Source organism: Tyto alba, unplaced genomic scaffold, assembly GCF_018691265.1.
Source record: "Tyto alba isolate M040663 unplaced genomic scaffold, T.alba_DEE_v4.0 Super-Scaffold_45, whole genome shotgun sequence".
NCBI lineage: Eukaryota > Metazoa > Chordata > Aves > Strigiformes > Tytonidae > Tyto > Tyto alba.
In genome coordinates, this window is record NW_024881321.1 from 18,401,054 (window position 1) to 18,423,779 (window position 22,726).

The 22,726-nt window shown below is 41.3% G+C and overlaps 1 protein-coding gene across 16 annotated transcripts in view; it reads right to left on the reverse strand.

Moving 5' to 3' along the window:
• Positions 1-11,850: 11,850 nt before the first annotated feature.
• The window catches only part of MYCBP2 (MYC binding protein 2), a 199,575-nt gene continuing 188,699 nt past the window's right edge, over positions 11,851-22,726 (reverse strand). For all 16 annotated transcript variants that reach the window (XM_042806211.1, XM_042806215.1, XM_042806222.1 and 13 more), the window contains 8 exons: positions 20,195-20,327; positions 19,840-19,943; positions 17,965-18,153; positions 17,351-17,458; positions 16,134-16,343; positions 14,080-14,187; positions 13,731-13,896; positions 11,851-12,664 (listed from right to left, as the gene is read on the reverse strand). In XM_042806211.1, coding sequence (XP_042662145.1) covers positions 12,549-12,664; positions 13,731-13,896; positions 14,080-14,187; positions 16,134-16,343; positions 17,351-17,458; positions 17,965-18,153; positions 19,840-19,943; positions 20,195-20,327 — 1,134 coding nt within the window. In that variant the 3' untranslated portion in view covers positions 11,851-12,548. The remainder of the gene's footprint in view (positions 12,665-13,730; positions 13,897-14,079; positions 14,188-16,133; positions 16,344-17,350; positions 17,459-17,964; positions 18,154-19,839; positions 19,944-20,194; positions 20,328-22,726) is intronic.

Consider the following 22,726-nt stretch of genomic DNA (forward strand, 5'->3'; position numbering starts at 1 on the left):
TGGCGGAGGAGCTGGGTCTTCCTCGCTCACGGAACCGGTTACCTCAGCGATTTGGAAGCCCCGTGTCAGGCTAGCCTGACGAATAAATGGAATGGAGAACGCAAACAAACCAGCAAAAAACCCAGCAGGTGCTGGGAACGAAGCGTTTGGGGTATGGCCAGGTAAAGAAGAGAAAGTGGGGTGTGACAGTTCCCCCGGGTTTCAAATGCCTTGTCAGGATGTGCCCCGCAAATGTGGGGCACCACTTACCGCTCATTTCCCAGTCCTGTACCTGACAACTTTTTAAAGTCGATATTCCCCCCCAATTATTACCTATTGCAAGCTATAATAAGTAAACTGCTGCTTGAATTTTTAACTTCAGGCTAGTGGGTCATGATCCCAATTCCCATCATTAAGTTTCTTGGAAACAGCCAGATGTGATCCAATGCTTGCCCCAATCTTGAAAAGGCTTTGAAACAGGGTGACAGTTTCAGTGATCTATCAAATGTCATCATCCCTGAGTCCTTTGAGAAGCATTTTGTATAAGAAAAAATTATTCAGCAGCGTTTTCTTGCATACTTAATGTCTGTTAAAAAATATTAACAAAAAACCCCAACCAAAACAAAACAAAAAAACCCCACCACCTTTCAGTTCTAGCTTAAGGTCCTTGAGATTATTGGTAGGTAAAAAATGATTTGCATAGAAACAGCAATGTTTTTCAGTGAGAAATGTTAATTTTGAATTTCTATGAGACAGTAATCTCTTTTCTGGAATTCACAATCTCTTGAGACGTTTACTACAGCTGAGCCCTTATAATTTTGTCTGTATAAATCTACAGCCAGCCTTCCGCTTTTCAGGAAATGCAATAAAAAGAGATAAAATGGAGAGAAGAGGTGGGTCATCACCTCACCTTGAGCAGATGAACAAGCATCTTAGACATGCTTGTAATAGCATGTGGTAGCAAATGCATGGCTGTGTGACTTGTTGGGCTACACAGAACAGCTACACAAACCTTGGTAGATAATGAGATGTGTTTATGGCTGCAGCCAATTATGTTAAGAAAACTGAAGTAATTGTTTTGCTGTCCCCACCTGGAAATGTTCAGTGTCTGCCACTCTCACTGTTTAGGAATTCTCTTTTCGGCCCCATGTTCTGTTGGTAATGGCTGGCTCTCTAGAGGTGGGAAGATAACAGCCCCCAGTTACAGGTTCTGCTAATGACAAGTTATATTTGCAGGGATATGACTTGCAGGGTCCTGGAGATGTGGGAGAGGAAGGTGGACTCTGACTGCCAGGGGGTCACCCAGACCTGGGGAGAAGGATCTATTACTTATCAACGAATGCAGAATGAGCAACTGATGCTGCTTCTGGTTGCCTCCTTTAATGTTTTCAGGCAGCATTATGCTGACGATGTGATGCGACTGATCTGTGTCATGTGAGGTCAGTAGAAATATCTTTTCACCAATATTAGTGCTCTGATGAAATACTGGTGTCTGCATAAAAAAGGTGAACATCTTGTGGCACAAAAAATCTTTTCAGGGTCTGTGCAGAAGTCTCAGAAGATGTAACAGGGCTGCAATTTTATTATTTTGAGGTAATGTTATTTTAAAACTCCTAATGCATTATCTGAGTTTAGATGTATTGACTTACTGGTGGAGACTTATTACAGTGCCTTGAAGTTTTATTTTGCTGCCTGACATTTGGAGTAATGAAAGGTTGATTCAATGCCTGTGCCCCTTATTTGCTTTGTTGTAACTGCTTGTGCGTGTTTTAGGTACGCTAAGTGTAGGAGAAGAGGGCAAGTGCAGAAGGAGCTCTCTGCATCACACTAGGTGGGGCATAGCAGCCAACATCAGCAAGAAAGGCAGCTGCAGCTCCCCACATGGAGCCAAATCAGGCCCTGGACATGGTGCAGAGCACTGCCAACATTGTCTGTGGTGTCCCCTGGCAAAACGTGAGAACTGGGGAATTTACCAGAATTGAATAAAAGAAAGCCTACGGGCACCTGGTGAGGCCCCCATGGCTGGCTGGGGCTTGGCTGGTAGGCAAAGCCACACTGTAGAGCTCTTAGACTTTGAGGTAGCTGGCAGTTAGGTAGTTGGCAGCAGGTTAAGAAAGGTCCAAGTAGCAAAGGTCCAAAGACAACATTCAGAGGTCTGGGCTGGTCTGCAAAAGAGCTTTGTTGTTGCCAGCTGTGGCAAGAGCACCTTGAAGTTTTAGTTAGTGAGTTGAAAATCTTTAACAGGTATGTTTTCATTAGGTGGTTCCTCTGCCTTACTTACCACTTAACTAACAGCAGGTGCGTTTTTGAGAGAGGAGTATTTTAAATTACCAAGGTGAAATTATTTTTTTTTTTTTTTTTGTGTATGCTTTTAATAGTACCAGAAAAAGTCCAGGGGTCTGTAGGAATGAGACTGCTGAGGAAGCTGCCTTGTAATTTTTTATTTTTCCAAAAGAGAAGGAGAAGCTCTCTGAAGTTTCAGTCTTTCTGGTTGGAGAGTCACTCACTTATGGCAGAGACTTGAAGCAGCCCTCACTATGATCATGTGAAGATGAGGTGCAGCCCACAGACACCCTTCCGTAAAAGCCAAGAGAATGACAGCCAGGAGTGGCTGAGCTTCTAATGGGAGATCTCACCACATCAGGCTGAGGTTGTACAGGTATACCTCTTCCTCTTTCAGCTGGCAGACTACCTGCCTGGTGAAGCCTGCAGCAGCACTGCAACCATGAGGTCTTGGTTGTAAATGCCACAGCTTTTAGCACTGAAAGTCTCACCAGTGCTGTTTTTTTGGCTATATTCAAGTAGCTCTGAAGCAGTCACGCAGCTGTGCTCCACCCTGATAAGCCTGGCTTGCATCTGGCTAGGAAAAAAATGCAGAGGGGAAAATAATAGCAGCAGTTGGAAGAGAGTTAAGTAACAATAAAACAGATGAGATCCAGCTATGATGAAACTACATGAGGCTTGCAGGGCACAAGTAGCCCACTCCAATTTAATGAAAATACAAGCTGTGAAAAATACAGGGACATTACTGTGATGAGTCAGTGGCTGAAGAACCAGTTTTAGGCTGTCTGTGACAATCTTATTCCTCAGCAGACTGTGCTGAAAAAGAAATACAGAGGAAACCAGAGCTTGTTCTTTAACAATGCTAAATTAAGTGATTATTTTCCAGTGACAGATACCATTAGGGAAACTTCCTTTTTTTATTCTCTTAATATGTCTATATTGGAAGATTTTCTAGGAGGGGTGGGGAAGTTCTTCACTGTTAGAATACAGTATTAAGGACTGATAAAATAAGTGTATATTATCTATCACAAACAAGACCTTATAGAACAGGAGCTGAAACTCGACTGTTTTTCAATAAGTAACCACAGGTAAAATGATCCTTAAAACAGAGGGCCTCAACTTAAGGTTTCATGGCCACAGAAAAATAAAAAGATAAAACTAAGGACGAGCAAGAGAGGGTAGAATGTTGCCTGCAACAGGCTGGTTACTTGATATTGTTGCTTATTCTTCAGTAAAACTGGGGATAGTTGCTTTAAAAGGTTCCTCAAAACTCACTGTCTAAGCATTATTTCTGTCTCTAGACTCTATAGTGATTCTTCCCCGATAAATGACTCAAATGATTTCTTCACTTGTAAAAACTATCATATCACTCTGCTATATTCTGTAAGATAACACAGTAAAAATTGCCGTTTGCTGGAGCATCTCTGATACAGGAGTAACATGGCCAGGCTTTGGCCAGGAGTTCTGTACAAATGGGCTGGACATGCTGAGCTGTTCAAATAACAGCACAGACAAGAACTGAACGATTCCATGGTGTGAACCATGGATGATCAGCTGCCAGGGGCACAGTACTGCTGGAAAGAGGTAGCGCCATCTCACTGATAGCCTGACCTGCCAACCTCCTGGTAGAGGAGCTTTTTGATTTACAGGAATTCTCTCTGTGTTCTGTAGGTGTCCCTGCAAATGACTTCAGCTGTCTCTGCCAGTGAGTGGGGAGTTAACATGATTAGCAAGCTAGCAGTGCTAAAGTTAAAATCCTGAACAGGTTTATTGCTAAGAGGGAGCTGGCATTTGTATTAGGATTGGCCTTGGTACCAAGGCACTGCAGGAAGATGTCAGATGGCTCCTGCCCGGACACTCTTGTGCTGGTTTTCAAATATGGGTTCAGGACCTTGTTTCTGACTCTTGTATTCCAGCACTGGGGGCAAACCCCAAATATTATTCATTAATTCCCTGAATGTAGGCGTGTGCTGCAAGAACAGATCCAATGTCCTGCCAGTAGATACCTATTCATGGGAAACGTCAAATTTAATCAGCAGTAAGGCACTTGGGGCTTGCCAGAATGTAGGATTTGGATGGTGGGAGGTATGTATTTGTGCCCAGACTCCATCAGGAGGGAAATAAAGATTTATGGATGCAGGCCGTACAATACCATACTGGGAGTGTGGGAAAACCCAAAGGCATAGAAGTAGAGACAGTAGTCTTATGAGTAACAATATCTTGAACTGGGATGTTGTTGCTCAAATCCTGTTCGTATTGGGGAAAATGGGGACAGAGGTGGATGCAGAGGCACTGTATCATCTTACATATGTGTATTGCAGCAAAACCTGGGGGGGGGGGGGTAAGTTGCATTTATCTTGTCCTTGCAATCATCCCTGTTGCTGTTGCTGCTCCTTGACAGAGTCCACTGATACGACCTGTCTCCACGCAAGTGCTTTTAAAGGGTTGTTCAGGTTCACCAGTCAAGTTTCTGTCTCAGGACTCAGCATTAGGACAGCAAATTACTGCTAGTGGACCATACTCTGCCCCTCATACCGAACTGTCTGAATCTCTAACCCTTCTGAAGTGGTGCAGCTCTAAGTGATGTGACAGTGCTGCACACGTGGCCACAGTGGAGCATGCACTCCCTGCGTGTCCCAGTGTGTTTAACGCCATCCTTCCCTCTTCTCATGGCTGCTCAGATAGAGTGCTCAGCACAGGAGAGACCTAGGAATGTGGCTCTGTGGAGTGGGAACCCTTTCCAGGGCAGATGACCGAGCAGAAAGGATAAACTGTGCAGGGGAGGATATACACAAAGCCACATCATGCTGTCTCATACTGCTGAATGAACAGAAGGGGAGGTGGAAATATTAGCCGAGATCTAACATGGGCTAAGGATGGTGAAGACACCTGGGCCATCCCCAAGTAGAAAGCTCCTCCCATACCAAGGAGTGGTGCTCACTCATGCAAATAGCTACAGCACTAGAAGCCAAGCTACAAGCTACAAGCATGTAGCTGCATTTAGCATGCAAAAAGGGAGTAGTTCTGCTAAAGGGCACAATCCGGACTGACCCTCAGTGGCCAGTCAGTGCTTCTCAGTGCTCCAGCATGGGACACCAACTTTCTCTGACTGGATTCTCTCCCACGGCTGCAGCCCTTCCCAAGCTGCTCCGGCGTGGGACACCCCCGCATGCTGCAATCCTCCCAGCGCTGAACTACAACAGCGGGGGCTTAAGCACAGTCACCTTAGTTATCTGTGCGAAGCCCCTCACAGGCCATAAATCAGTGTCTGCTCCACCGTAGATCTTCATGGGTGGCAGGGGGGTCGCCCTGCCAAATCACCACAGGATACAGGGGGGTCTCTGCTCTGGCACACCTCCCCCCTCCTTTCTTCCTCTGTTCCTCTACTGGCCTTGGTGTTCACACAGCTGCCACAAGTCTGACTCCTCCTCACTATGTCCCTTCTTAAATACGTTATCACAGATGCACAGCTGGTTGGATTGGCCTTGGTGCAGAGGTGGGTCCGACTTTGAGCCGGGGGAGTTTTGAGAAGCTTCTCACAGGGGGCTGCCCCTATAGCCCCCTCCCCTGCTACCAAAACAACCCACTCGCTCAAACCCAGGACACAGAGAAAACTCAATGGCTAGCTGGCGAGGGAACATCTTTGGGCGTTATCAGTGACTCGTGATGCCCCGTTGCACCAGTTTGCTGCGCTATTGATTGCAATCAGTTTGTTGTTCTGCATTTGGCTGCATCTGTGTAGGCACAGCTGGTGAAGAGCCCGCTGCCCGGAGCGCTGGGTAGCGCAAGTTCATCACCACCGGAGCCCAGCAGCGAGAGCCCTTCTGGTGTGCCTTGGGCTGAGGGACACGGGCATCTGCGGGGCGACTGCTGCACCCTCAGTCACCTGCAGTGTCTGGCGTGGGTTAAGGGGGGGGCTGTGGCAAAAACCAAGTTTGAGTTATATCCCAAATGACTGGGTGGTCCTGAAGCTCCATGGCTAGCCTCTGTTTAGGTGAAACGATGAACTAACTTAGTGTGATGTGATTAATGACAACTGTTTCATAAGGACCAAGATTACCAGGCCCTGATGTTGACTGGTTCATTGTCTGTGTCTTACTAACTTTTACTGTTCATTTGTGCTCAGTGGGTGGATACACCCGTAAAAGTATAAGCTATTTGAAAACTAATGATGTATATTGTTGGAGAATGGCTCAGAGACAAGGGTCCTGTGCCTTTAGCCAATAGATTGTAAGCCTGCATGCCTAAGTTGTGCCTTGTCATGTATTAAGAAAATCTTTGAACGAACGTTAGCGCAGGCTCTGCTCATACAAAAAGAAAAAGGGGGAATTGTTGGAGAATGGCTCAGAGGCAAGGGTCCTGAGCCCACCGAGCAATTGTATGATCAGAGCCTGCTCTAGCTGCTGATGCTGGGCCCCACTAGGGTTTGCCTGCAGCTGCTGATACAGGAGGAATGTCAAGGATGCTTCAGCCCTGTGTACCGTGGTGTGTCGAAAACAGGTTAAGGGGAATTAGGAATAGTGGTCTGAGAAACCTAGTGTTATGGTAACGGTGGTCTGAGAAACATTGTGTTACGGTACTGTTGTGTATTGAAAACAAGTCAAGAGGAATCAGAAATAGTAGCATGAGAAACTTAGTGTTATGAGAAGCTTGTGCTGTAAGCTAACTGCAAGTAGGTGGACCGTGCGAATACGACCTTTAGAGCTTAAGCCAATCAGCTAGTGACTAGTAGGCATAATAATTATCACTGTCTGTATAAATATATGTACCCTGGACCAATAAAGGGACACACGTGGATTGATGCTCTATCTTCCACACTGAACCCGTCTCAGCGTGTCGTTCGTCCGCGGCCCCTCAGTATATGATCCGAGTGGGAGTACTGTGGCCTCACCTTGGCCAGGAGCCGAGTTCGGTATGAATGAGCCCAGTGTGGTGAGCTGTGGCAAACAAGGCGCTGCAAACAAGAACTGCGTATTTCCATGGCGTGGGCCGTGGATCAACAGCTGACCGAAAAGCACATGAGACTGCTGGAAAGGCATCGAGCAGCCTTATTGTGGCCTGATCTGATTAGCGGCCTGCGCTGGCATCTGGCGATCGGTGTGTGGGGCCGGGGGGATGTGGTGACGTGAATGTCTGACAGCGTAGGAGTGGAGTGTCTGAGGCGCGGCTGTGACGCCTGGGAGCTGAGCTCTACCCAAGGGCCTGATGCTCGCGCTTGGCCCTGCCATCCCCCTGGAGCAGTGATCGGGGATGGTCAGCTGTGTGCGGGAGAAACATTTCCTTGACACTGCTGTGCTGGGTTTCTGTGGCGTCATTTTTTCAGTAGCAGGGGAGGGGGATACAGCAGTCCCCCCTGTGAGAAGCTTCTGGAAGCTCCCCCAGCTCCAAGTCAGACCCACCCCTGGCCAGGGCCGAGCCGATCAGTGACGGTGGCTGTGCCTCTGTGATAACTTATTTAAGATGGGGAACCTGAGAGGGGTCTGGATTTACGGGGAGGAGTTGTGAGAAGGGTGAACACCCAGGTCAGCAGAAGGAAGGAGAAGGACGTGGGGGAGCTGCGCCGGAGCAGAGACCCCTGTATCCTGCGGTGGGATGGCAGGGCCGCCCCCCTGCCACCCGCGGAGGTCCACGGTGAATTAGAGGCCAGCCTGAAGGCTCAGGAGGAAGCCGCTCCAGGACAGGCGACTGCACTTAAAAGAAGCCGGGACTCTGAGGGGAGAAGCGGCCCCCGCTGTTGTGGTTCGGCGCTGGGAGGACTGAAACACGCGGGGGGGACCCACGCCGGAGCAGCTCGGGAACGGCTGCGGCCCGTGGGGAGGCCTCACGCTGGAGCAGGTTCGTGGAGGACTGTCTGCAGTGAGAGGGGAGCCCCGTGGAGCAGGGGAGGGGTGTGCGGTGTTCATCCCCTGTCCCCAGAAGGAAGGAGCGGCGAGCTGGCTGTGACCCCCATCCCCTGCCCCCCGCGCTGCTGGGGGAGGAGGGAGAGAGATGGGGAGCGGAGCTGAGTCTGGGAAGGAGGGAGGGGTGGGAGGAGGTGTTTTTGGATGTGGTGGTGCTTTGCACTGTCCCACCTTGTCTGTTAAGTGTTGTCTTTGTTAGTGTTTGAGTTAAAGCGATGTTTTGTTTTCTCCTCCTAACAGTTTGTCTTTTGGCCGGGGGCCATAATGGGTGAGCCACCCCTCCCTGTCCTTTGATGGATTCTTTGAGCCATTTCTGCTTCATTTTCTCTTCCCATTCCTGAGGCTGGAAGGGGTGAGTGAAAAGCTGTGTGGTGCTCAGTTGCTCTCTGGGCTCAAACCACAACTGCCTATGGCTCACTCAGTCCACTTAATAAACTGAACATAGCAGCATAGCAGCATCGTGTCCTTTCCCCACTGTAATCTCAATTTCCTAAATGAATACTCATCTTAATCTAAAATAAAAGAGAAGGCTGGAAAATTCAAAAATAGAATTAATTTGTAACTATGGTGCTACACTCAGAAATTTTCTTAAAAGGCTCAGACTCCTCAGAGGTCTGCTCACTGTAACTCATTCTTCTAGAATTTAAGTCCCCCAGGGATTTATGTCAAGAACCTATACATAAAGGTATAAACCACTTCAAATTATGTGCATTAGTCCTCCACTGTAGTTAATTGGTCTTTCTTTAATATCCTTTTTGGCCAAAAGTTTTCTTCTTGTATTTTCTTTTAATGATTCCTCATCAAGTCAGTTTACAATTAGAAATATGCCTTTTCTAAACAAAATGCCCTCTGAATTAAATTTCTGTTCCAGATCTCTAATCTATGACCTGGGATTACAACACAGAAGTTCTGAAATCCCTGGTATAAATGCCTTTTATGTACCGGTTGACACCTGCATTATGAGCACATAAAATAAGGTTCTTCTCTGTGTACTTGTACAAGAAAAAAAAAAAAAAATCTCCCTTTTTGTAGCATCTTATGTTGTCAGCATACAATGTGCACAGGGTTGGGCAGCTCCAGGTTCTGCTGCCTGCGGTCAGCCGGGAGGAGCTGCTGTGCCCAGCCCGACTCGGGAGCTGCTCCTCCTGCTGCCCCTCCACGCTGAGGCTCCTAAAATGGAGAAACAGTAGCCAGAAAGCAATGGCAGGAGAAAAAAGGGCTTGTCTGTGGTGGATTACAAGAGAAATTGGCACCCCAGAGTCCTAGTGAAGAGCAGGGTGGCAGTGACGTGAGGTTTTCAGTGTAGATGAGAAGCAGGGAGTGAGGAGGGGGCTGGGTTCTGAAGATGTATCTGAATAGTATGATAGGGAGCTCCTTGATAAATACACTGGGCTCGGCTTGCTTCCACCTTCTGTCCTGTGTACACCCTACTGTACTCTAACCACTCATTTAACAGCGCTGGTATAATCCAAATTTACAGCAGCACCTCCCAACTAATGGATATGTAAGTTCTGAAAACCCTACAGCACGTTTCTCGTATGATGAGAAGAGTCCTTAGAACATCATTCTGCATCTTTTACTCTACATCTTCCATTCTGAAGTGACTCGGGGTGTGTCCAGTAGGGGCTCACAGGTTTTAGATATAGGATTGTCAAGTATTGAGTAAGGAACTTATATTTTCAAATAAAGTATCTGGCAACATTAAAACACGAACTGTCAAACCTCAGGCCCCACATCTACCCTTCACCTGCCAGAATGTACAGAGTGCTATGCCAGAGGAAAGGATGATGATCAGTTTATGAAAAAATCCCATTAACCAGGGAACATGGAGCCACCAATATGGAAGAACACTTCAAACTTTGAGCTTTCACTCTTCGTATCTTGACATCCTCTCAAAAAAAAAAAAGTCTGCCTTGGTGCTGAAGGGTGTGGTGTCATGGGTCCAAAACATTGCTCCTGCTTCAGACGGCAGAGTAGGTTGTGATGAATTACCTTTAAAAATGCACATTGTAATAGTCTACCTCTGAGCCCTTCAGGTGCCTTGTGTTTTATATTGGGACGAAATGAACCACATCCCAGAAATCCCTGCCCCTCCCCACTGAAGATGACTGTGTGTGAGGTAAACATCTACAGTATGGACACAGCTTGGACAGGTGAGTCATGCTCTCTGTTTCTGTAAGAGAAGTACAATGTTGAAAGAATTTTGACTCTTCCAGATGCTGAATAAAACCACCACATTGGTATCCTCCTAACATTCAAATAGAGGGTTTAATATGATTTTAAATAGTTTGGGATTTTTTTGTGCAATTAAGTGCTTCATTGCTGCAGGTACAGGACCAATCTTTCTCTTGCCTACTTGTTATTCTTTATGTCCATTGCAAATTAAGTTTTATCTTGTATCTTTCCCCCCTGCTTTTTATCTGTAGTAATTTGCTTTTGCTTCCTTTTTTTTTTTTTTTTTTTTTTTTTTTTCTCGTTTTAAATATATAATTCCTGACTTGGCCAAGCTGACTGCTTAGTACAAGTACAAAGTACAATCCTTTGTTTGCACTAGGGGAGCTGCTAGCTGTGATCTTAGCATAGTTGGTTGTTCCAAAAAAAAAAAAAGTCAACTCCTCTAAATAATTTTTTTTTCTTTACACTTGATCCCTAGAGGATCTTACTTAAGACTTCTGTCATTTTACTGAATATAACTTCTTTATCCTGTTTTCTCTCTCCTTGCCTTTCAGAAATCATGAATGTTGTAACTTCATGGTTGTTTTCATATAAACGGCCTTTCGGTCAAAATCAAATCTAGTAAAGCCACCTTCTAATTGCTTTCTCTACTTCATATACTGTATTTATTTCAAATATATTCCAAGAACTGAGCTAGCAGCCTATATCTCCCGATGTACATCATTCCAAATAGATACCAACTGGTTAAAATTCCTCACTTTACAAGTTCAGTTGTTTAGATGACTGTTAGTTGTTCAAAAAAATGAAGTGGCATATTTCTTTGCAAGTCTAGTGCAAGGCCTACATTTGACAACCTTTGTCTCTGTGCCTGCAACCTCTCCCACCCCCCGCATTGCTACCTTGAGTAAGATAAAATTGTACTTCAGAGGTGTGTGTTTTTCCCCAGCTACTGTAAAGTGCAGACAGACGTATACCTTACAGATACCTGAAGTGAGGTGAGATGGATCCCATGGTTCCAGTCCGATCAAGGCCCTCTAACCCATCGGGATGCCATCGACCAATATCTTTAATGGTGAGAGAAGTTGTTCATGTCTTTACTTGAAGTTATAGTTTGTTTTTCACTATAGAGAAGCAGAGGACTTGGGACTCAAGAAATTAACATTTTGGGATTCATGGCAAAAGGCTATTTGTCCTAAAAGAGGGGGTGATATTTTACTGAAGAGTCTTAATAACTGATAAAAATAATTTAAAACGGAGTCTTCTTTTGTGTTTTAAAACATTGTTGGAAATTGAAATGAAAATACAATACTTCATATGAATGCTAGCACATATATCCAGCTTTTCTTTAAAAGATTTGAGCAGTGCTCTTTGTCTTAAGTACTTCCAGAACCACCAGTTTACTCAAAAAACTTTCCTACTTTTTAAAAGAACCTGCTCAAATAACTGTAAGATTATTTCACACACCCCCTCCCATTTTAAAAAACATTTCTGAAAATGGAGGCTTACACATTCATTAGACTTTCACTGTATAAAAATGTACAGTGGCTTTATTGACATGTACATTCCATTATGTTTACAGCTGCAAGATATGAGGCACACTCAGTATTGCACTTCATTAAAATTTCAGGCTCAAACATAACCCAGAAGTTTAAATGAAACGGCTGTTGTAATTTAATAATTCTTATACAGGACAAACATTGATACCTTTATATACAGCGTGATACTTGTTACATTTATGCCTTCCTAACACAATTTTTTTTTTTTTTATAACAGTCTAGGAAATAAACCAGAATATTCCTCTTTCCCATCCCCACTTGTGATGCGTTACAATTGTACAAGATTACAAAAAGTCAGTATACAATAATCAATTTTTATTTTTTCTTTCTCCTGAAAGCCAGCATCATTCATAGTCCACAGACACACAGATCCTTTAATAGCAATTATTTATTTGTAAACGTCCAATGTTTCCTAGCCGATGACTGTAATGGCCACATGCAAACACCTCACAAGTTTTGATGTCTCGGTTCAAAAAATGTCAATATCTCACAGCAAGAATTATGTACATGGTATTTGGCATCCTTCTTGCACTGTAAATTGTTCCTTTTACCTGGGTTATGAAATGGTCCCGTCCTCACCCCATCTGGACTTTATTTTCAGGACACTGGAGGGATGAGGGCACCTGTTTTGCTCTGGTTAAAAAAAAATGCTAGTCTAAAAAGTGTGAGCATTTCTGCAAACCCCACAACCCAGAGCAAACTCTTCACCAGTGGGTGGATGGACAACATGAAGTGGACATTCTGTTCCTTCAAGTTGTTTACCTTTGGGACCTACAGTGAATTTAAAGGTGAAGGGAAAAGAAAAGAAACAATTAATGCCTTCAGACTCAGCGTAAATAAACCTATATTACACTTCCTCAAGACACAAACTAAGTGAATGTAATAGACTCTATAATATAAACTTAAAAGGCATCAAAAATGAAGGTTTAAGAAACAGCAGACAGAAAGGTGCTTTCACATGGTCAAATTCAAGCAAGAAGTTTGGAAGCTGAATAGGCCAAGAGAAAAAAATGCCATTGAATTTGATCTGACAAAACATGATCAAGAACTGTTACCTCATCTGACATAACTTAAAACAGTTATGTCAAATGTTGAATTGGTATTTATGGGGGGGAAAAAAAAGGTAATAATCAAACTGCCGTGTAATTTAAAATAAATCTAATTCAAAGTAAAAAAGGCAAAAAGCTTACAGGGAGAATCACAAAATAAGTTTTATCTCATTAATATTATGGAAGAAATTAGCACAATTTAAAAAGCAAATTGATAAATATGAACAAGAGTTACACTGCAGTAAAAAATTAATACTAAGGCTGTATCAGAAATTACCCTTTTTTCTTACTTCTTTCATGTAAGTATCTTAATCAAAAAGATCTCACTTGTTTTAGGCAGCAAGATAAATAATGTGATTTATGGAGAACCAATCAATGGCACTTGAAGTTAGAAACTCAGGCATTGGCAACAGTTAGCACGTGATAGGTACTTAAGGACAGATAAATCATTTAATAGTGGCATGTTAATTTTTTAAATGTAATTGTAACACATCATGTTGATTCTGGAGTCTGAATTGGTGTAAGCATATTGGAATGTCTTTCTGTATCAAAGTAGCTAATGTTTAAAGGATTGGTGTGATGACATTGCCTGTATTATTGCCAGAAAAGCAAAAAATCAAAACCATGCATAGAACAAACCCATTCTGATATTATTCAAGGTACTGAATTTAAACTTTGTATGACTGACCCCGTGGTTTTACTAAAAAACATCAGCAAGAAAATATAAGAATATCATTTAGAACTAATTACTAATTCCAGAATTCAGAAATGCTTTATAAAAATACTACCTGCAGGACAGTGTGGGAGTTCTTCTTTAGGGATGCTTGTCATTCTTTGGAAATCATCATGGCAAGCATTGCAAAAATGCGTTGTCCCAAAACAGAAAAAAACAGCAACTGAACAGCAGTAGCGGCATTTGTATTCTAAGAAATCTGTACCGTGTTTGGGGCACATCTAAACAAAAGAAAACAAACACCAATAACTGAAGTAGCCATGCTGAAACAATCTGAACAACGCTTTTCTACATTCTGTAGTATATATTAATATTATACAATACATAAAATTACAAATTGCTGTGAATTATTGTACAGCTCAGGTACTCAGAGCTTCAGAATGAAATAAAACTTCTTTACTTACCTGAGCCCTTGAAACATCAGAACATGCACCACAAATAAGCTCTCTTGGATCATAGTCATCTCCTTGTCCAGCCTCAGCATCACAACGAGCTTCACCACCAAAATATGCCTAAATTTTGTAGAGTAATGATTGGACATTAAACCAGAGACAACTATTATTTTAACAAATTAAATCTGTAAGGGGAAGATGATGAGTAAGATCATTACTGTAGTATCCACTATTCTGATATCTCTTGACTCCGACTCCAGATACATGTTTTTGAGGTAGTAAGACAATGCCTCTCAACCTCAAGATAAACAAGACCAAAAATTGTGCAGCATTCTCTGGCCTATGCAAGTGGCCATAAGGCTTGTGAAACAATTTGGGTGAGCTATGAACGGTCTGTAAGGCAGACAGGACCGAGGCTGCAGGCAGCAGAGAAAGAATCTATCAGGAGGGCTTTTTACTAGCCAAAAGGAGTATCGGGTTTGATGCTCATGTGGGAACCCTTATAATTAGAATTTTCCTATTTTCTACAAATTCATTCTACTTTCTCATCTTATTCTGCCAGGACACACCAGGCACAAGACCACACTAAGTAAGACTGCCAACTCTGATGAATTTCCTCTTATGCTAAAGTGTTTTCACATGGAGTAGTGAGATGAGGCAACAAGTAACTTCCTTGCTTCCTTTTTACCATATTATAAACTAATTAGACAATGCACAAAATTTTTGCTCTCCGCAATTTTTGCCTTTTTGCAGTGATTGAAAAAAGGATAGGGAAAGTGGTCTCAAGGCAACTATGAGGAAGGAAAAATTTAAGCAGCTCACCTTCCCCCAAAATCTTGGAGTAAAAAAGGGAGAGTCCTATGGAATTTATGTCAGAGAATTAGGTAATACAAAAGGGAATAACGAGATACAAGGGCAGGAAGAAGAGGGCAGTAAGAAAACCACTGCAATACTGAGTATTAAAATACAGGAAAAAGTGTAATAAAAAACAGGGACAGGACTAAAAACTGGGAAAAGTAAGATGAAAAAAGAAATAATTTTTGTAAGGGAGCTAAAAAAGGCAGTAGGCAGGCTGCTAAAGGTCGACGAGTGAAAACTGATTAACGGTGCGAGGCACGAACAAAAGTGAAGTGAGTAACTGTGTAGTAATGAGCTTAGAGGGATTCAATGCTGCTCTTCTCTAGCATATGGAAGTTAATCCTTTATCCTTCTATTTCCAAATTGTGCACTTCCATTTAACAAAAAAATTACTGGGGTTTCCCTTGAAAATTTTACCATGAAATTGCATTATTCCATTCATTCCTAAGGGAAAAAGGAAGAAGAGGCGATCAAGATGGGCACCAAGATCAGCTTCAGATGAACAAAACAATGGGAAGGGGTCCAGCGATTATCCAGAATTTCTCTAACCACAGTCTCTAGCCATGGGTAAGGAATGTTTGTCTCCTCTCTGCTGGTGGGAGAACCGGGGGCTATTAGTATACAATTTTTGTCTTCTGGATAAATTTCATAGTCTCTGAAGAAAACTGTACATATAGGACCCAGAGTCCATCAGGCTAGACCACGCTTCCTCTTTCTACTCCTTTTTCATTCTTCCAATGCTTCTGCCCCAAAGTCAGTTTACTGCTGCTGCAATGAACTCCAGCTTGGGTAAAAGTAATATTTAGGTGGAATCTTAGTGAGGAACTCTCCATATCAAAGAGTTAAAATTAAACCTATGTTTATTCTGTTTTAATGGTCATGTAAAGTATGAGTTGGAAGTGGGACAGAGGGATGGTCAGTGCTCTAGCATGGTATCACCTGTACATTCTCCTAAGAAGGCTATCACCTCAATATGCTTTTGGTTTCTGAACTGCTCTGTATATACTTTTGAGCTTTACAAGATAAGACACTCTATCCATCTAATTTGCTCAACACTTTTTTTTTTTTTAAAATTACAAGTTAACAACAATTTCTTTTCCTGCTTTCCTTCTCCATAGAAAATATATTAAATATATGTTCCATTCTTGAAGAAATTATTTTTGAAGCTATAACATGCATTTAATTTGAGAAAGTACCAATAGTCATACCTTTTTGCACTTGTAGCAAACATAATAAGCGTATCTGTTCATAGCATAGCCGGCTGGGTCATTATAGAATCTAACACCTGGGGTTGTGATGGCCTCACTCTTGTGCAACCCTTCATACTCCAATCTCATCAGCGCTTTTCTCCTTACATCTTCATAGAGTTCTTTGATTGGATCAAGCAAATCCTTTAATACTGTATGATTGATTTTGTTCTGAAATAAAATAAAATGATTAAAATATCTTGCATCTTTATTATAACAGCTGTGACAATTTGTATTATGGTCAAACACAAACAGTGTAACGGATGTCATAAAAACCTAAGATCTCAGGCAATGGACATTTCAAAAAATGGCTGCTATAATATATACTTTATTTGCTGCAAAAATAGTAAGCAGGAATGCTTTTTATATAGCCTTTTGTTAAATGAAATCATCAGCCCTTACAACAGCCTGTAACAACCACAGAGGGATGGATAAAGGGTACATGAAATATTCACCAAAGCACAGGAATATTCTGATTGTATGTTTTCTCTAATTTTGGTCCTTTTTGACTTACTGGTCAGCAATTAAGAATAATGACTGACAGTCCTCTATGCCAGGTCTTTATCATTTAACGATCACAAGCTATTGCTGTAATCTACCAAAATACAGCACAAGGGAAGAAACGTAGCATGCAGAATGGCTGACCATTCCTAAATTTAATATTTCTAGAGTGCTGAGGTACTCTCCTTCCCAGCAGCTATCATATGCTTTTGCTTACAGCAATTATGATTTTGTAGAGTACGAGAGGAATATTTAGTAATTTAAGCTGAACTAAGTGCATATATTCTTCTGCTCTGTCCTCACATTGAAAAGCAAAGCAACTTTAAAAGGGGTCAGTAAAATAGAGAAGCCAAATAATACTTCCTTACCCTCCCTGCTGTCCCCAAGTATTGGGAATTTACAAGCTGATGGTGCTAAGAATAAAACAGCATTAAGATCATTTCTGTATTATGCTTTCTTTTTAAGAGGACCCTTACTTCAGGGAACACTAGGAGAAGGTAAAAAGATGCATCAATGATACCCTTTTTTCAGTGACATGAGAAATTAAGGAAGCAAATGATGTGTAAGTAATTTATATTGCAACAAGCAATCTACTATTTAAAATAAAAGGAAAGGCAAAACAAAGACAGTAGTAGGTAACTTGTTTGGCCTAGGCAGTAAACACATAGCTCATTTACCTTGCAAATAGGACAGGACATAAACCCAAAAGTTATCCTTGGCCCAAGCCATCTGTTTTCTAGTACTCGCTGACAGCATTGCAAATGGAAAACGTGGCTGCAGTCCAGCTTTAGAGAAGAATACATGTAAGTGAACACTGAAGTTACATTAAACACTAAAATAGAAGTAGCTATTTGCTTTTAATTGGCAACATGTATCAGTTCCAAAATTGATTTATTTAAAACACTAGAAGACCTCTATTTTCTTCTCAACAAAGAGAAAGAATATAAAACGGTCATTAAAATCATAACCTTTCCACTCAAAACCACCAGTGGAGATATGAAATACATATGAATTATATCCATTAATTACCTTGGTTGTTTTCCTCATTTATGAAATACCACATATTTTAATAAAGTAGACAGAGCAAACCGAATGGATACAGTCTGCTTTCTTGAAATAGCAGTAATGCCAGACAAAGAGAAAGCTTTTTAAGTAACTTACATATTGTTCAGATGTCTGAGATTTTTAAGAGTGTCATTTGAAGGACTTTATATTTGAAATTCTTCCACACTTAACATTACAACCGTAATACGAATCCCTTAAAAGGAGGGGAAGAAAAAAAAAGATGAACCTGGATAGCTGGTGCTGCTGAAAGTGCTTCGGTAAAGCAGATCATGCACATGTCATCAGCATCTTGTTTAAGAGTCGTTGCGTTCTTATCGCAGCCATGCAAGCACGGCAAACAGTGCTCTTCGTTCTTAACGCCTCCACACGGATGACCACAGGGGTGTGTCTTGCTGCAGGCAATTTTAGCATACTCCTATTAAAAGTAAATAATTAATCTTTTTCTCCCCCTCCGCTGAACGTTAATGCTGCTTTTTGAAGGACTGCTGGTTTGTGCAATAAATTAAGAGGAAAGAATCATGATGCATGTTGCCTACTGCTGCAGCAGGTAACTGATATCTGCGTTTACTTACGTCACTCCTGAATAGCAATGGTACAACGAAGCCATAATTTTGAAATTTTAACTTTTAAGAGAAATATTCTTTAGTCCTCCACGTGTATTTTATATATTAACTGCCTCCTAGATAAATGTTGCTTGTCCTGTATTAACAGCCTTTGAGTTACCTGCAGATTTAGGTGCTTCAGGAAAGGTATCAAGTAACCACTCTTCAGAGCACATTAGGAGCTGATCATTGACCAGCATAAAGCACAGTTTATATGGAAATGGTATTTTAACCACCTCTAATTCCTATCCTTAGTAAGTAAAAAAGTTGCCCAGAAGCTAATAATGAATTGAACCGAATTAACTAACAATAATATAATATATTCAATAGGCTGAGAGGAAAAAAAAAAAAAAAAAGACAAATTTGCCACACATAAACAGAAACAAAGAGGGTGGCATAAGAAGCTGGTTAGGATTTGGCCCTCTGCCAATTGTACCTGCAATGTAGGGCACAGAAACACTCAGGACACATGGATACAGTTGACAAACCTGGCCAAGTCTTAAATGTTTTACTCTTACATGATAAACAGGCTGCTATGCAAATTACTTTTATTAAGCTTTCCAGTACACTAGACTTTACGTTGACAGCGTATATTTTACTTTAAAATTGGAATGCTATTGTGAAAACCTGAGATACTTTTAAAGATAACAATGAAGCTACCCAGTATTTTGGTTGACTATTGGTGTTTGTAGCCTGTAATTAAACTAAACATTTACAATTTCAGAAGTCTTTGAATTCCAGTATAATATTCAATATTCAAACCTTTTCATATGAGAGGTCTGATTCAAAATGGACCACAGAGATGAACAAGGTCTACTCAAAATAAGGCATCAATTTGATCCTGCAGTCCCTTCTATTTATATAATTCACGATGTCCTGTTTGGGCTGAAATAGAGTTAATATTCCTTTTTGGGAACTAGATGAGTGCTGTGTTTTGGATTTAGCTTTGGGTTTGGTATGGGAAAAATACTGATAACACACTGATGTTTTCAGCTGCTGCTGAGACTTCAAGGACTCTCCAGCTCCCCATGTCCTGCCCGTGCGCAAGGGCACAGGGAGCAGGGAGGGAGCACGGCCAGAGCACCTGACCCAAACTGGCCAGTGAAATATCCCATATCATGGAACATCATGCTCGCTATAGAGAGGAGGGGTGGGTGGGAAGGGGCTCTCTCTCTCTCTCTCTCTCTCTTCCGGGATTGCGATTGTGGGATCTTGGTATTTCGGGGTCGCTGGCCGGGAACGGGCTGGGGATCGGTCAGTGGGTGGTGAGCAGTTACATTGTGCATTGCCCGTTTATATTTTTTCTATTACTGTCATTGTTCTCGTTTTATTGCCATTATTAAACTGTTCCAATCTCAGCCTGTGAGTCTCCCTTCACCCCTCTAATTCCCTCCCCCATTCCCAGGTGGGGAGGGGAAGGGTGGGTGACCACCTGCGGGGGTTGGCTGCCAACCAGGCTAAACCACGACACGTGATGACTGATATTTGTGAATACACACCTGGCAATCTGTATCAGAACAAACGCTTCCCACTGCTGATAACTCCGTTCCACTCCTACAGCCACAGAAACGACATGCTTCAGAACTGCTGGTGGTCGGTTTGCCTAGGTCCCCAAAAGTGAACAAAAATTAAAATTGTTGTAGTGAAACATAAGGGACTGACAGTCTAACAACAGACATCTGGACAACAATCAGAGAAAGCCAGTAATTCTTACACAGTCATACTATTTTTATTAACAGTTAAAAGCATTGCCCTAAAGCAGGTGAAAATCCCAGTGAGTTTTTTTGAACAAATGCTCATGTAAAAGGTAAAAATAATCAGGATGAAGAGCAAGTAGTAATAGTTGTGTTTTACCTGTCTGTTCTCTAAACTCCACCATAGCCTTCATAGTTTTAGAATCTGCTAATGCCATCAGCCAGAAAAGTTTGGTCCTACCACAACCCTCGTGGAGATCAACTTTGATAGCTTCTTCTTCTTCTTTGAATACCTGTCAGGTTAATCAAACAGATAATAAATAGCATCTCTATGTTATTTTTGTCACTTTCTCTTTGGATTTTCATCAGATATTTTAAAGATTCTGCAGAGTATTTCTACTGCAAGCAATTTTTTTTAATGCATTCCATAATCTGTACATATTGCAGAATGGATAAAGGCTTTGTGTTTTTAGAAGTAAAAATACATAAAACTAATGCTTGAGCTAACATGTCTGGGAAGCAATAGTGCAGCAATGCTAAGAAGAGAGCTGCACAAAATTTTTTCTAATTTAAAAAATATGGAGCTTGGAATTCATAACTAATATTCAACTTATCCAGTAGGCTACAGTATATTAAAAGCACAAGATAGCATTAGAAATATCTTCACATAACCATGCCAGCAGTTTATCAAAGCAACATTGATAATTATGGTCTTAATAATATGTATTATATAATACCAGTTATATAAGTGTGTAATATTAATATTTTTGACTTTCAGATAAATACACAGTGGATACTTTTGGCTACAGTGAGGAAAACTTTTGCAAAATCAAAAAACTGCATAAGATCCTTAGTGGACTTTATACAGTCTCTTCTTTTGCTCCTTTCCTAAGTCTTGAAGGCAGTTCTGTTTTCATTCATTTCACCTGCAAAGCAATAGAAGTTAGAATTTTCCTGGGTATGGATGTATACACTCAATTTGAGCTTTGTTGTAATTCTTACTAGAATCAGGAAAAAACCCCTACTTGCTTCACAAAGGATTCACATAAGGAAGACATAGTAACTTACAGGCTGTCTGTTCTTGGAGGGAGAGAAAATGCATTAAAGATGTATATATGACAAAAGTTGAATGAAGAACAGGAAGTTAACAGAAAACAGGAGACAGGGAACATGACAATTTAAAATTTAAGTTGAGAGGCTTAACATGAGAGATGTAAAGGTAGTGAACAAAGAGTAAAAGTTTAAACGTGCTTTCAGAAGTAAGTAGGAAAATCTGGTAAGTAGCTATTTTGGACAGATTAAAGGAGAGATGTGAGGACTTCTATGAGATAAGAACTTTTTATCAACTGTAATCTGAACAGGCTATATAGGAGAATTCAGAAAAATAAATGAGACTAGACTGTGCTGTGCCATGACAGAAGGGTAGAAATATAAAATCATCTTCTTTAGATGACCAAACAGGAAAATTTCAAAGAAGATTGAAAAGATTCTGGCTAAGAAATAGAAGCTAACAGATCCACACGGGACTTCCAGGCTGAGTCTACACTGCAAATGGTGAGGCACCGCGGAGATCCGCAGGGCGAGACTCAGTGCCGGTGACCTGATGCTTACATCACACGTGCCCTGGAGTAGTGATCCCTTGCACTGAACGACCACTAGCAGTGCATCCCCGCATCTATCTTTTTGGTGGTGTTGTTGTTGTTTTTAGTTTCACCTAAAAGGAATCCAGTTCATGCATTCCAAGGCTGCTCTATAACACAAATCAAACCATGTTAAAGAGAGATGATCGTATCTGCTTCAAAAGCCCATTCCTGATTCTAACTAAAAAGCTAATGCAGATGCACTCTAGAAGAGAGAGAGAAGAGGAATGATTTCAATTCAATTAACTTTATTAATGAGGTTTATTATTTTAGCGTTTGCACAAATGTAAGTAGTCAGAGGGAAAGGGGAAGATAAAGGACCACAGAAAAAACCCAAACAACAAAAACCCACAAAAGAGAAATAGTATCAAGAAAGAGGAAATGTTCAGCAGGTTCAGAGGTAAAGGCATCTTCAACATTAATTTCAATGAGAAAAATAAATACTCCAAGGAGAATGTAGTTTCAAGTTTAGAGATCAAGAGTATAAAAGGGTTACACAAAAGAACACTAATTAGCAGAGTACACAGCAATTTTTAAAAACTCATCTAAGTTGAAAAGACATTTCAATCCTAAAAATAAAGCCAAAAGAAATCAGAAAATTTTCAAGCCTGTGGATCTGACAACATATTTATCTGTGAAAAAACAGTGAGAGCTGGAGGAATATTGAAAAATAAGAGAGGACTGACATAAGGGAACCAATAGAAATATTTGCTGTCAAGCGGCCTTCCTGGATATTAAAAAATGTATATACATTAAAAATGAAGGGGTTGACAAGAATTGCCTCATATGATAGAAGTAATAAAGGATGTATAATTTAACAGGAATAAAGAACCAACGTATACTTAAGAAAGTCTATGAAGTTTCTAGATTCTCCTAAAAAATGTTCAAACAAGAGAGAAAAAAGCTGATGTAGTGTAAGAGCTAGACTTAGGGACTCCTACATGACTTTCTAATCTTCAAGAGATAAAGGACAAGAGAATTTAACTAAAAATAACTAAGAAGAATTAAATGGAAATGTATCTATCCCATCTCCAAAATAAAACACCATTTTC